We start from the raw sequence: 13,168 nt of genomic DNA on the forward strand, positions 1-13,168 counted from the left end.
TTCCTGAGTCTGGTACATTACTGCCTGTAACCTGCAGCTCATTTTAAGCTCAGCTTTAAAATCAGTTTTTCATACCAATTGTTTAATCTCCTGTTTTTCCCCTCAGAGGTTTATAAATGTTACATTATTGGTTTTATTACACTGAGAAAGACATAAAAACAGACACAGTGTATCATGATATCTATAAGTACTGGGAGATATATTTATTGATTGATTGATTGTCCTACCAGCCACAACTACTGCACGAAATAGAATACAAGAATGGCTAACCATGACTATATTATACTAATATACTAAACACAGACCAGAGCAGCTGTGCCTGGAAAATCCTATCCGGAAGGTCTGGGTTCCGTTCTGCATAACAAGTACCGGATGTGTTGTTACACATCAAAAATTTTTGCACATGGACATGTTTGTTTTATTTTACTTACTTAAAACGAAAAATGATACCAAACCAAAAAATACATTTTAAATGACGACTATCTTCTGTTTCGACCGTTTCGACTCATGATTAAAGTTTACTGGTTCTAAGTTTAACATGCACTGATAGATACAACGACTCTGTTATACACCTGTCATTATAATAGTACATTCAGACTTGTCTTGGAGTGGTTTCCATTTCTTCCTCCTCTGGGAAATGTGGCACAGACTTTTTAGCCACCACATTGTCCAGTCTCTGTCCCATCAGATATGGGTTGGTGCTCTGAAACACAAAACAGAAGGGCGTCTGTCAGCTTTTCTCTCTCTGTCTTGTGGGCAGGGGTGTTATGGCTTTAAATTTTCACGGTATGATAACCTAGTCGGTTTCATGTTATGATGGTATTAATGGACCGTTTAAAACACAAGCCGGTAGTGAAAATTAAAGGAACGTTTGATTAAAAAAAATTCTGGGCATGAGTCTCTCTGCACATTGTATTATATATAACAAAAAGAAAATATATATATTTATATATATAAAATATATTTAAAAAATTTAGAAAAGCACAGCTTCCATAAAATCTCTTAGACTGTCAGTATTTGTCATGTCTTTGTAAATTGAAAGAGCGTGGCTGTGAGGAAAGGCAGCCTCTGAAAAAATGTTGTGAATGTTTTTTGTGAAGGCACGGATGAAAATCTGAAAAACGGATGAGTTAGGGGGAGAACGGAGAACTTAGGGGGGGAATGAACAGGTGGCCAGGTAGAGGTATCCGTCTGATCATACACCATGACTAAACTGTAAAACTAAGACATCATAACAGCTTTATTATTGTGTCATGTTTATCTCACATATTGTTAAATCAGGTAATGAAACATTAATATTATAACAAACCCTTTTTCTTCTTTTTGGTCCTCCTTTCAGTTTTTCATACAATAACTTTTTATTCTGGAAGCACAATAATAATAAAAAAAAAAACGTTGTCAGTGAATGCTATATATATATATTTATATACATATATTTTTTTTATCTGACAAGAAAAAATAACAGTTATTGAAAAATTGTTCAAATGAATCCTCTACTTCACAATTCAATAAAAACAAAATGTAAAAGGTTAGAATTGTTTTTGTTTTAATGATCAATAAAGCTTTACTGATTTAAGTCAATATTCTCAACAGCAGCATATAAACTATGTTCCAGTTAGAGATGTGTGTTGTGCTGTTCCGAGACCAGATGTTAACCAGATGCTAATCTTGACTCTTTGTCCAAGTTATCAGCGCTGTAACTCACCCATTTGGCCAGTGATGGATAGTCGTGCTCCGGGTCAAAGAGGTGCTGGTGTTTCTGAAACTCTCGGCTGAACTCGGCTGTATCTGGCGAATTCTCCAAGCACCCATCCGCAGCTAAAAAAAAAAAAAAAAAAAAAAAAAAAAAATCATGATGTTTATTTAAGAAGAAAAACTCATCAGGAAAACTAAACATAAAAATAAAACACTCCATGGATGTACATGTTTAGTATTCTTGGTACTATTTGTATTTATTTTAATAAATACAATCTATTCCTGTAAATGTAATTAAACTGATTATTACTCTGTGATGTCATTTCATTGGTATAATACTAATAATAAACACTTTTCAAGCATAATGTTTCAGTGGGATTTGGCAGGTGGTACTAGACTCATCTGTACCCGTTTTTCCTAGAGGGCATGGGTTAGGGGGATCCGGATATCCATGGTCCTGGCTGAAGTCTTTTGGGACATTGTCCCCAGTCAGTTCTGCAACAATATTAGGGATGTTCCCGTAGGGGCCGAGATGCTGAAGTCCCTCATGTGCACCACCTAGTGGACACATGCTTTAACTTAACATGCAGTCAGAATTGTCCAGGTTTACAGCCAAAGAAAAAGAACATTCACTCCCTCCAGAACATTCAGGTAATAAGGCACATTATACAACAGTTAGTTCTGGTCCACCAATTTGATTGGACAAGTGGACTTCCAAAGTGCTGATATTTAGTATAACTTTCTAACATGCAACATAAAATCAGACAATAAGCAGATGATATTTTACTCTTACCACAAAGTCCTTTATCTTCACCCCCCCACCCCCCCACCCCCATTCTGATGTTTGATATGAATATAGTAGTCTCAAAGACCAGAACTGGACTGAAAGAATCTTTATTGTCTCTGTTCTCTGAGACGGGGTTCTAAATTACAAACGTTTCATTAAGATTTTTTTTTTTTAGCTTTAATTAGATCGTTGTTGTTTCACAAACACAAATCGCAATAAACGTATAAATGAATCTCATTTCCCCCTTGTGATTAATCCTTTTTTATAATATGTTTATAAATATTTGCGTTTGGGGTTTCCAAAACATGATCAATTAATTGAACTTAAAAATAAGCACTGTAAGGAACTGTACTGGGTTTTTTGTTTTGGGCAAACTCTAATCTGGTCTCCATGTTTTTAAGGCTTACCAGTTGTTTACATCTTGCGGTAAACCCTCTCTATTGACTCTGGTGAACTTGGATACTGATACACCTCCCTCCTGGAGAGTGTTGTTTATCTGTCCATCTGTTGTGTTGGGGATTTTCTTCACCAGGGAAAGAATTCTTCTGTCATCTAACACAGTCGTCTTTGTCACTAGTGCCTTCTTTCTTTTTAAGAACGTACCAAATAGTTGCTTTGGCCACACCTTATGTTTTTGCTATCTCTCTAATGAGGTTGTTTTGAGGTTGTTGTTGTTTTTTCCCCCAGCCTAATGATTGCTTGCTTCACTGGCAGTGACAGCTTTTTGGACTTCATATTGAGAGAGAACTGTAATGCAAACTCCACACTTCAAACACCCCCCCGCCCCGCCTCCCACCACCACCACCACCCCCGGATAGGATACCAGTCCATCGCAGGTCAAAAGAGTATTTATATTTTTCTGCTTTCCTAAGTATGCAAGTTTATGCAAATTTAATTTGCATAAATAAGTGTCCTTTTTTCTTTCTTTTTTTTTTTTTTTAAATCTATCAGCTCCAATACAAAAATACTTGCTGTGACTGAAGGTGTTTACTGAAAGTGTATATTGTTTTGTTTTGTTTTGTTTCGTTAATGATCCTATTCACCCGCATTGTCTTGCCTTAAGTAATGTTTCCTATTATTTAAAAAGCAATCCGAGTTATTTCTCTATATAAATAAACATAAATAATTGGACTCAGATTCTCATTCTCATGAGCTCAACAGAACGGTGTGGGGTAATGGGTCTATAAACAGGATATTGGGTGATTTTTATTACACTAGCCTATATTTATTGATATATTTATAATATTATAATGTTCCTTGTTAACCCTACAGGTGTGTGTGTGTGTGTGTGTGTGTGTGTGTGTGTGTTTACCCTGGATGCTGAGCGGGCCTGCTACATTAGCGGCTTGGTGCGCGGTGAACTCCTCGCGCGGTCGCGCGATGCCGAGCTGCTCCATCACCCCGTGCAGGAGCCGCTCAATGTCCGCGTCAGCGCGCGCGCTCCGTCCGCACACCAGCGCCGCCATGCTCAGCACCAGCGCCCACAGCACCGAACCCATCACTGCACCGACAGACACACAGCTAACACCACACCAAGAAACCACAGTCTCGATCACAGCAAATCTGAATATCTACACAGCCTCAAATCCCACATCTGGCCTGTGCTGTATTGCTCCGCGAGACGCTTTCTTCCCATCCATCCAACATCACATTTGACAAGCAACATGAAGAAGTACACCGCAGTGTTGACGACATTGCTTTCCTCCCGCATCCAGCTCCAGCAGGAGATGAGTAAAACTGCCCAGGCGCAATGTTTCACATCTCTCTGAAGATCAAAACGACGACTAGGATTTGTGCTGATTAAAAGAAGCGTGTAAACAAATTCAGAGCTTACCGTGTAATGTGTATCAGTGAAGAGGCAATGAGGATGAGGACACACGCGCTTCCTCCTCTCTTCCGGAATACTGCGCTGTTGCTAAGCGACCCAGCTCCTCTCCTCTTCCCGCAGTGCAAAAGGACACAAGGCCTGCAACTCGCCCTGTTTTTACTCAGATTTATTCTGTAAAAAGTTCCTTACATTACACAAATAAATGGTATTTTTAACACACTGTAAACCCTAACGTTCTCTTTACTTAAACATTCAAGTAATCATGATGAAAGATTACTTAAAATGTTGTGTCCTTTAGCCATAAAACATTATATAAAACAAAAAATATATATAAAAGATTCATCCATCCCTCTTCTATACCGCTTTATCCTATTCAAGGTTACAGGGGAACCTGGAGTCTATCCCAGGGAGCATGGGGCACAAGGCAGGTACACCCTGGACAGGGTGCCAATCCATCGCAGGGCACAATCACATACACACACACTCATACACTACAGACGCGCCAATCAGCCTACCATGCATGTCTTTGGACTGGGGGAGGAAACCCCCGCAGCACGGGGAGAACATGCAAAGTCCACACACACAGGGCCACGATGGGAATCGAACCCCCGACCCTGGAGGTGTGAGGCGAACCTGCTAACCACTAAGCCACCATGCTTACATATGGGTTGTATATTAGCTCCAATACTTGACGACGGAGGTGGCGGAGGATACGGTTTTCTAGGAGTAGAGTTGAATTGCTCTCTCTCATAACTATCAGAAAATAAGTACAATTTATCACACTGACCATAGCAAAACAAAACCAAACAAAAACATAATAGGAAGCTCGAATCAAGCGAACAAGTGCGCTAATGCTAGTTAGCTACCTATGGAGCCACTGAAATGTCTTACCTGGGTCGCGGTGGCAGTCCAGACACAAGGCAGAAGAATATTCACCCCACATTCACCAGCCCATTACAGAACACCATGCACACACACATTCACACTTACGGGCAATTTACCATAGCCAGTCCTGCATGTTTGTGGACAGGGGCTGGAAACCAGAAAACCTTGAGAAAACCCATGTGATCATGGGGAGAGCATGCAAAAATCCACACAGTCACTCAAGCTCAGGATGAAACCTGGGAGCCTGGAGCTGTGAGCTAACAATGCTTCCTGCTGAGCTCATGAACTTTAAAAAAAAAGCCGTTTCATCAACAAAAGACAATGAGAAATTTGAATACTCTTACAGGTCATTAACTTTATTACAATAGTACATGTATATACAGCAATCGAAACAGTACAAATGCAGACAGGGGGATAGCTGGACAGATACGTGAGGAGTTTAGAAGCATTTCCTGTGGACAATGGAGGGGCCAGCCTCATCATATTCCTGCTTGCTGATCCACATCTGCTGGAAGGTGGACAGGGAAGCCAGGATGGAGCCACCGATCCAGACAGAGTACTTACGCTCAGGTGGAGCAATGATCTGGAAATAGGAAGAAACATCATCAGAGCGTGCATAGAACAGATTCATACTGCTTTTCTGGCTTCACTCAGTCACTTGATCTGTTACCTTGATCTTCATCGTGCTGGGGGCCAGAGCCGTGATCTCCTTCTGCATACGGTCAGCAATACCAGGGTACATGGTGGTACCACCAGACAGGACGTTGTTGGCGTACAGGTCCTTGCGGATGTCAATGTCGCACTTCATGATGCTGTTGTAGGCAGTCTCATGGATACCAGCAGACTCCATACCTGTCAGGTAACGTCACATCGGTAGAACATGTAGTTAACATGGATGGAATGTTGTACTGGGCTTAATAAACTTATCAACAGCGGGGAGCACAATGGGACAAAGTAAGTGCACTGTACAAGCAAGACACACCGATGAAGGAAGGCTGGAAGAGGGTCTCAGGGCAACGGAAACGCTCGTTGCCGATGGTGATGACCTGGCCGTCGGGCAACTCGTAGGATTTCTCCAGGGAGGAGGATGATGCAGCGGTGGCCATCTCGTTCTCAAAGTCCAGAGCGACATAGCACAGCTTCTCCTTGATGTCACGTACAATCTCACGCTCAGCTACGGAGGACATATTTTAGTGAGAAACTACACAAGTTCAGCTCATGAAGGCGATGCAGATGTTTAATGAATTAGTCTAGTCATATCAATTCTTTAAGGTATTTTACTAATCATTCCTCATACATATTCTTATGGTTTGAATCGTTTGAAGAGAATCACTAGGATTTCCTACAATTCTGTTATCTATACCCACCAGTGGTCACAAAAGAGTAGCCACGCTCAGTCAGGATCTTCATCAGGTAGTCAGTCAGGTCACGACCAGCCAGATCCAGACGCATGATGGCATGGGGGAGAGCATAACCCTCATAGATGGGGACATTGTGGGTCACACCATCACCAGAGTCCAGGACAATACCTGTGAAGCATTGGAAAAGAGTATACATTTTCTGTAATTATACAAACTGATAACAATAATAATAATAATAATAATAATAATAATAATAATAATAATAATAATAAGGGGTTTATTATTAAGGGATTATTTTTGGAGATACTGACCAGTGGTACGGCCAGAGGCATACAGGGACAGTACCGCCTGGATGGCCACATACATGGCTGGGACGTTGAAGGTCTCAAACATGATCTATAACAAATGGAACGCTGGTCATTTTCAGTAGAATTTAAAAGTGACGCATGAGCGTCAACAGCGTATTGAGAGTGAGAGTGGGGTATAGTGTACTCTGTACTCTCTACTGACCTGGGTCATCTTCTCCCTGTTGGCCTTGGGGTTGAGGGGGGCCTCGGTGAGCAGTGTGGGGTGTTCCTCAGGGGCCACACGCAGCTCATTGTAGAAGGTGTGGTGCCAGATCTAAGATAAAAGGGAAAAAAAGTTTTAAAAAAAGTTGCCATGCATTTAGCTAAGATTAACAGAATGCATAAATTACATTCCTTTGATTAAGGTTGTCCGTATTAGTAATTAGAAAATACAAAACCAATACCTAAAACAAATAAAAGGGCTATTGTGTTATCAACATTCTGATGTGTTATAATAATTAATCTATGTTTGTGTCTTGAGGTCTTTGAGTAATTGCCTCTCACCTTCTCCATATCGTCCCAGTTGGTGATGATACCGTGCTCAATGGGGTACTTCAGAGTCAGGATACCTCTCTTGCTCTGGGCCTCGTCTCCGACGTAGCTGTCCTTCTGACCCATACCCACCATCACACCCTTTTGGAAGAAGTCATCGTGTTAGAAGTCACTGGTTTTTTTTCGCTCTTTAATACAAGCAAGAACGAGTCAGTGTTTCAATGTGTACTTTTGAGTGTATGTTGTTGCTGCATTGTGATGTTCATTAGACTTACCTGGTGACGGGGTCTTCCAACGATGGAAGGGAAGACGGCACGGGGAGCATCATCACCGGCGAACCCAGCCTTGACCAAACCAGAGCCATTGTCGCACACGAGGGCGGTGGTCTCGTCGTCGTCACACATGATTCGTTTTTTTCTGGGATGGTCTAAAAGGAAACAGGTAACAGTAAGAATACAGTATTTTCACCCCTATTACTCTATGAGCATCTCCTTTTGGGGTAGACTTATTTCTTTAGTGTACACGGGACAACCCATACGAATAAAGTTGATCAATTACTACACAATGTAATAAAAATGACTAAAAAGAAAGTAAAAGTACAAAACTACAAAAGTGGAAAATTCCAGCTGCATTGTCCAGTCAATCATCACAATCTCACAGTTCAGCAGAATACTGTTTTAGGCGTCAGTTTGTGTAATCACCCACAGAGCCCCCTTATCTGAAGCTATTTCACAAATGAAGGAGCTTGCCAGCTGACGAGTGGCAGCAAGGTCCTGGCTCAGCTGTCCACACACACAGTAAATCTTCTCTGAGCACTATGTGCTGTTACCATTTACCATTGATAAATCCCTTTGCTTCACTGGCCAACAGATTGTTGCTTCCTCCCAGTCAAAACCCCCCCAGTTTTGACTGGTTGTCAAAACTGCCAAAAGAACTGCTTCAACCAACAGACCTACTTTTCCTTTCCTCTCCTTACTGATTTCTGCATATTTCTAGAAAATGAAATCAAACTATAGTTGGCTTCCTATAGAAGATGATTTTGACACGATTTCACTACCTGTCTTCATAAAAAGAGATTGGGGGGGGCTTAATTACGTTACCAAATCTTGAAAATCAGAGTTCGTTCATCTTCGTCATGTAGATCTCTGTTTTGAATCCTAACTCTGTTCATCTCCCTCTTCGCTCTGGTAGTCCGTGAAAATAAACCACAAGAAACTTACCAAGCTGAGCTGGAAGACTGGAGTTTCCACTGGGACAGAGGGTGAGTGTGAGGGATGCTCCTTAAATATACCAGGGGGCCGGGAGCCAGGGCGGGCTCAAGTATTCACACAAGCCTAAATAAGAGCTGTTGAAAAAGGGCGCACTAGTAAGGGAATGCAGTACCTGATCTTGGTGACAGGAACCTACTAAAATGGAATGGTCATTTTTAAGAGTCAAGAGTCCCTCCCTGTGGCAGAATTACTGACTATATTTGCGTGTAAAGGTTGAGTTGTATTGTTTAACAGTTATGACAGGGGTTTTGTTTGTTTGTTTTAGCCATGTCATGATACATATAAGTCTCAATCTGCATATTTTTGCATTGGTGCCAATAGGGTTATGATGCAATCTCATGTCTTATACACTGCTCAAATGTTGCCTAAATAAACAAGCACAATATCGAAGTCACTGTTCCAATTCAATCCAGTTCAGTTTTATCTGTATCGTGTTTTTGTGTGTTAAACATTTTAGTTTCAATTCTGTCTGTTCGTATGAAAATGCGAAGTGGGAGTGGGAGGAGATCTGCTGTAATGGTCAATGTTTCAGGTCTAGTTAAGGATCCAGCCAAGGGGGGCAAATGCATAGCGCTGTGCAATGCTGTCTATGGCATGTGTGATGGAGCCCAAAACATGCCAGACAGCTGAGGTGGGGTTTAAGTGGCTGAATGGAAGGGGGATGTATGAAGATCTCTGTCCCTCCTTCACAACTGTTTTCTGGACAGCGTGGAGCTGCTGCATTCTGATTGGCTCTGCCGTGTCCTTTTAGGGTCATGGTGTGTAACAGGTGTCCTCGGGTGCAGATTAACGAAGCTCTTGACCACTGTTAGCTCCTTATTCGTCAGCCCCGTCTCCTCGCTGAACCCTATGAGGAAAAGATACAAGCTTTTTTTGCTGTATTTAGAGTGTGAGACTACTAGACTGCATACCACGAATCCCTTGTTATATTTTAAAAAGCAATATTGAATTCCGAAAAAATATCTGCATACATATATACATTTATGTATAGATAGGATTCGCACCTTAACTTGATTAATATGTACATACTGTAGGTTAATCATCACACATCTCAGTAATCAAGTAATCACAGATAGCCTGTTTAGCAAAAGTCCATATGATTATCCGTGCATTCGAGGAACTCATTCATAAACTTAGAGTTTGTGTCTGTATATGTACGTTTTAAACATTGTCATCATTAAAGATCCCATTAATAAATAACAGATAAAAGACTATGGTCTAAAATTGATTTATTTAATTTTTTTTAAACACTGATTAATTTGAATCAGTTTGCTTGTGTGATGTGCCTTTACGCGGTGCTATTTAAATGGACCATAGTTATTCAATAGACTTGTGTTCCATCGGACTGTGCCATAGTTGGATTATGTGTAAGCATTGCTGTGTAACACAAAGTCTCATCCTCTGGGTTAGAGGCACTATACTTAGAACATTTTCACACTAGATACACAGATAGATAGTGAGCACAATCCTTGAGGATTCCCTTGAACTCGGCGTGATAATGGCAGCTCAGAATAGTTCTGATCAGGCTCTGTGTGGCTGGTGATATTCAGAACGATAGCACAGGCAGTGGGGTCATTTCTAACATGGCTGCTGTGGAAAAATGCTATCCAGAAATTTCCTCCGTATATTTAAAGACATGCAAAAGCCAATGTTGGCATCACGTGTGCATATGTTTATTCACAGGTCCTTTTAAATATTTCGCACTGTGAATAAAATAAGCTCTTGGTGGCGGTGGGGGGGGGGGGGGGGGGGGGGGGGTGTTAATGCTTTTAATAGTCTTTTGTTCTGAAGTGGACTAAGTGGTCTACAGTATGCATGCATTTGGGGGAACTGACGTCCTTAAAAGGGCATGTATGGGGTGTTAGATTGTTTAAAACAGCTGCTCTTCCTGCCCTACCAGGCCCTAATACGAAACGCACCAGTTGTTGGTGACAAATGGATTTTTAACATTTATGTTGTTAGAGGCAATGGTTTGTTGAGGGTGCAATCAATGGGGTATTTACATTGCTTGCATAAGTATCCCCCCCCCGAATGTTTGCAGATTTTGTTGGGTTATAATGTGGAATTCCAATGGACTTAATTGGGACTTATGACTCTACACAGAATAGCCTATCATTCTGAATTGGGAGGAAAAATCTATACATTTTGCAGACTTATAATAGAAACAAATAGGGAAAAAAAACAAACCTTGTGATCGAATAAGTGTTCGCCTCCATTGGTGTGAAACTCCTGTAGTAGTAGGTGAAACCAAGTCCCACACGGTTGAATGGTGTGCAATTAAAGTGTTACGTGATATAAAAATAAATACACCTGTTCCCGGTGTATTAGTGATATTTTCTAAGAGAACATAAATACACAAACAACACGAAGATCAATGAGCTCTCAAAACGAGTCCTGGAAAAGTATTGATCAGGTTTGGGTTATAACATTAAATAGACCAAAGTTTGAACATCCGACAGAGCTCCATTAATTTGAAGAATATGACGACTGTGACTCTACTTACAGGAGGCTGTCCACCAGAGTGAAGACGGGATTAGTCAGAGAAGCAAAAGTGGCAGACCCACTATATATCAAATGAAATGAGAATGTTGAACAAAGATGTCATGTAAAATCTCAAACCTATGAAGCCTCCGAGGTGAAATTGTGCTCATTTTTTAATAAGATATGCCCGATAACATACTGAGGCTACTATTTAAGTGTCTCATGGCTACAAAATAATTCTAAATTCTCAAAAGCTATTGTGGGGCTACGAAATAGGTAACTTATTTCAACTATTGTATTTTAAAGTGAGTGAGACACATCAGTTGAAGTGGACTATTGTGACCACAGGAACCTAAGCATAGAGATGACTGATATTTCACTTCAAGATCTTGGAACAAAGAATAAATACATACTGGTGTCACAGGCGTTGCAGCATGGATATACCATTTGCCACCTTAGGCCCATTCTCAAAGCAAATACAAAAAGGCCTATATTAAGTATGAGGTTCCCTCAGAATAGCAGCAGTCAGTGGTTATGTCAATATACTTGACCTCGAAATATAAAATTTTGGCCTCAATATATTAACTTCAGTACAAAGATACTCTTTCTTGTGTAAAACTCAATGCGTTACCTGTATGTAGATATATAAAGAGACACACTACACGGCCAAAAGTTTGTAAACACCTGACCATCACACCTGTATGTACAGTCCCATCCGGAACTATTGGAACAACAAGGACAACTCTATTTTTGCAGTAGACCGAATTATTTGGGGTTTGATATCAAAAGATGAATATGAGAAGAGAATTTAGAATTTCAGCTTCAATTGATAGATTGTTGTGCAGCTGCCCAGTACCGAACACACTACAATCCAACATATGACACTTTTGAGTCACCACCAGTGACATATGGTCTCAACACGGTGTATTGTGTCTGTTGTGTCAGCTGAAGCAGCTGTCATCAGAAGCATAAACGTCAAGGATGACACAGGCATACTGACAGGCTTGCTAATCAGGAATATCCATGTAAATATTCCTTATTATAAATGCAGCCAGTTACCGCACATACGGGCTCGGACACACTGGCTCCAGAACAAAACCTCTCACTTATGATTTGCAGCCATTGGCATTGCGCTGCCGGTTAAACATAGTGCTGTAACTCACACTTACAACTTTCGAGCCATTCCAGCTTCCAACAACAGACGTCATAATAGAGGCATCAAAACAGTACGTTACTGTATTAAAAAAAAAGTCTTTAAATTACTATAGTTTAACAATTATTAAATACTAAAAACATAGTTTTCAAATTTATTCATTTGGTAAGCAACTTAGTGAGTCAAAATAGAATTTTAGGTCTCTTAGAAACGAAATGGTTGTGGGGAAGTTTGTTTGTTCAGGTGAAATGACGCACTTTATTTGCAGTAGGTGTTTAACACTTAGAAGAGGGAGGAAGGTTGGCTGCTTCAGCTCATGCCCCGAGTGCCCCAGATAACAGCTATAAATAGATGGAGGGCTGTGGAAATTTCCATGCAAATTGCTCTCTATTACAGAGGTGTTTTAATTCTACAAGGAAACATTTCTCACTACATACCCTTCCACCTGCCAAAGCTAGTCTGATATTTCTAAAGAGTCTAGTGCAGGGGAGCCCAAACGTTTAGTCATCTGAATCGCAGGGTGAAACTTTCGCTTGTTGCTCTAGACATTTACACTTTGGGAGGTATTTGGCCTTATTATTGTCTGTGCATGGTCATGCAAAATATTCTTCTCGGTATTTATAGAATGCTTCCTGTATCGCTGATGCCTGGTCGATGCCTGAATGCTCAGCCACTTGTGATTTACCTTTAGACAACATACCACTTGATTGCATGACCTTAAGGAGCTGTAAATGACATTTAGCCACATTACATAGCTAACACTAGGTTATATTTAATAGTTCTTAGCACGTGAGAATTAATCAACAATGCAATGACCCATGCATAATTCATGAACGGATGGAGAAGAAAAGGGGGGGAGAAAAAAAAA

At 40.7% G+C, this 13,168-nt stretch overlaps 2 protein-coding genes across 3 annotated transcripts; both read right to left on the bottom strand.

The window, feature by feature from the left end:
- Positions 1 to 172: 172 nt before the first annotated feature.
- LOC108258086 (neuroendocrine protein 7B2) lies at positions 173 to 4,461 on the bottom strand. 2 transcript variants are annotated; one of them, XM_017456424.3, is made up of 6 exons: positions 4,317 to 4,461; positions 3,795 to 4,003; positions 2,104 to 2,253; positions 1,706 to 1,818; positions 1,310 to 1,363; positions 173 to 703 (listed from the first exon to the last, which is right to left on the bottom strand). In XM_017456424.3, the coding sequence occupies exons 2-6, from the start codon at positions 3,979 to 3,981 to the stop codon at positions 593 to 595; spliced, it is 615 nt and encodes a 204-aa protein (XP_017311913.1). In that variant the 5' UTR covers positions 3,982 to 4,003; positions 4,317 to 4,461; the 3' UTR covers positions 173 to 592. The 2 variants fall into 2 exon arrangements, with proteins under 2 accessions (XP_017311913.1, XP_017311912.1); XM_017456423.3 differs by having other exon boundaries at positions 3,795 to 3,983; positions 4,317 to 4,454.
- Positions 4,462 to 5,530: 1,069 nt separating this feature from the next.
- On the bottom strand, positions 5,531 to 8,773 carry actc1a (actin alpha cardiac muscle 1a). Its single transcript, XM_017456462.3, has 9 exons — positions 8,616 to 8,773; positions 7,671 to 7,822; positions 7,408 to 7,536; positions 7,067 to 7,177; positions 6,868 to 6,952; positions 6,563 to 6,724; positions 6,178 to 6,369; positions 5,866 to 6,047; positions 5,531 to 5,778 (listed from the first exon to the last, which is right to left on the bottom strand). The coding sequence occupies exons 2-9, from the start codon at positions 7,797 to 7,799 to the stop codon at positions 5,635 to 5,637; spliced, it is 1,134 nt and encodes a 377-aa protein (XP_017311951.1). The 5' UTR covers positions 7,800 to 7,822; positions 8,616 to 8,773; the 3' UTR covers positions 5,531 to 5,634.
- Positions 8,774 to 13,168: the final 4,395 nt, after the last annotated feature.

The sequence above is a fragment of the Ictalurus punctatus genome, chromosome 25, assembly GCF_001660625.3.
Source record: "Ictalurus punctatus breed USDA103 chromosome 25, Coco_2.0, whole genome shotgun sequence".
Lineage (NCBI taxonomy): Eukaryota > Metazoa > Chordata > Actinopteri > Siluriformes > Ictaluridae > Ictalurus > Ictalurus punctatus.

Excerpts from the sequence above, each read along its gene's own strand:
- LOC108258086 (XM_017456424.3), bottom strand. The coding sequence starts at position 3,981 with ATGGGTTCGGTGCTGTGGGCGCTGGTGCTGAGCATGGCGGCGCTGGTG. Across the intron at positions 2,254-3,794 it reads AGGCCCGCTCAGCATCCAGG|GTGGTGCACATGAGGGACTT; the intron begins GTAAACACACAC and ends TGTGTCCACTAG. Across the intron at positions 1,364-1,705 it reads ATCCATCACTGGCCAAATGG|AATAAAAAGTTATTGTATGA; the intron begins GTGAGTTACAGC and ends TTGTGCTTCCAG.
- actc1a (XM_017456462.3), bottom strand. The coding sequence starts at position 7,799 with ATGTGTGACGACGACGAGACCACCGCCCTCGTGTGCGACAATGGCTCT. Across the intron at positions 7,178-7,407 it reads ACTGGGACGATATGGAGAAG|ATCTGGCACCACACCTTCTA; the intron begins GTGAGAGGCAAT and ends CTTTTATCTTAG. Across the intron at positions 6,048-6,177 it reads CTTCCAGCCTTCCTTCATCG|GTATGGAGTCTGCTGGTATC; the intron begins GTGTGTCTTGCT and ends GTTACCTGACAG.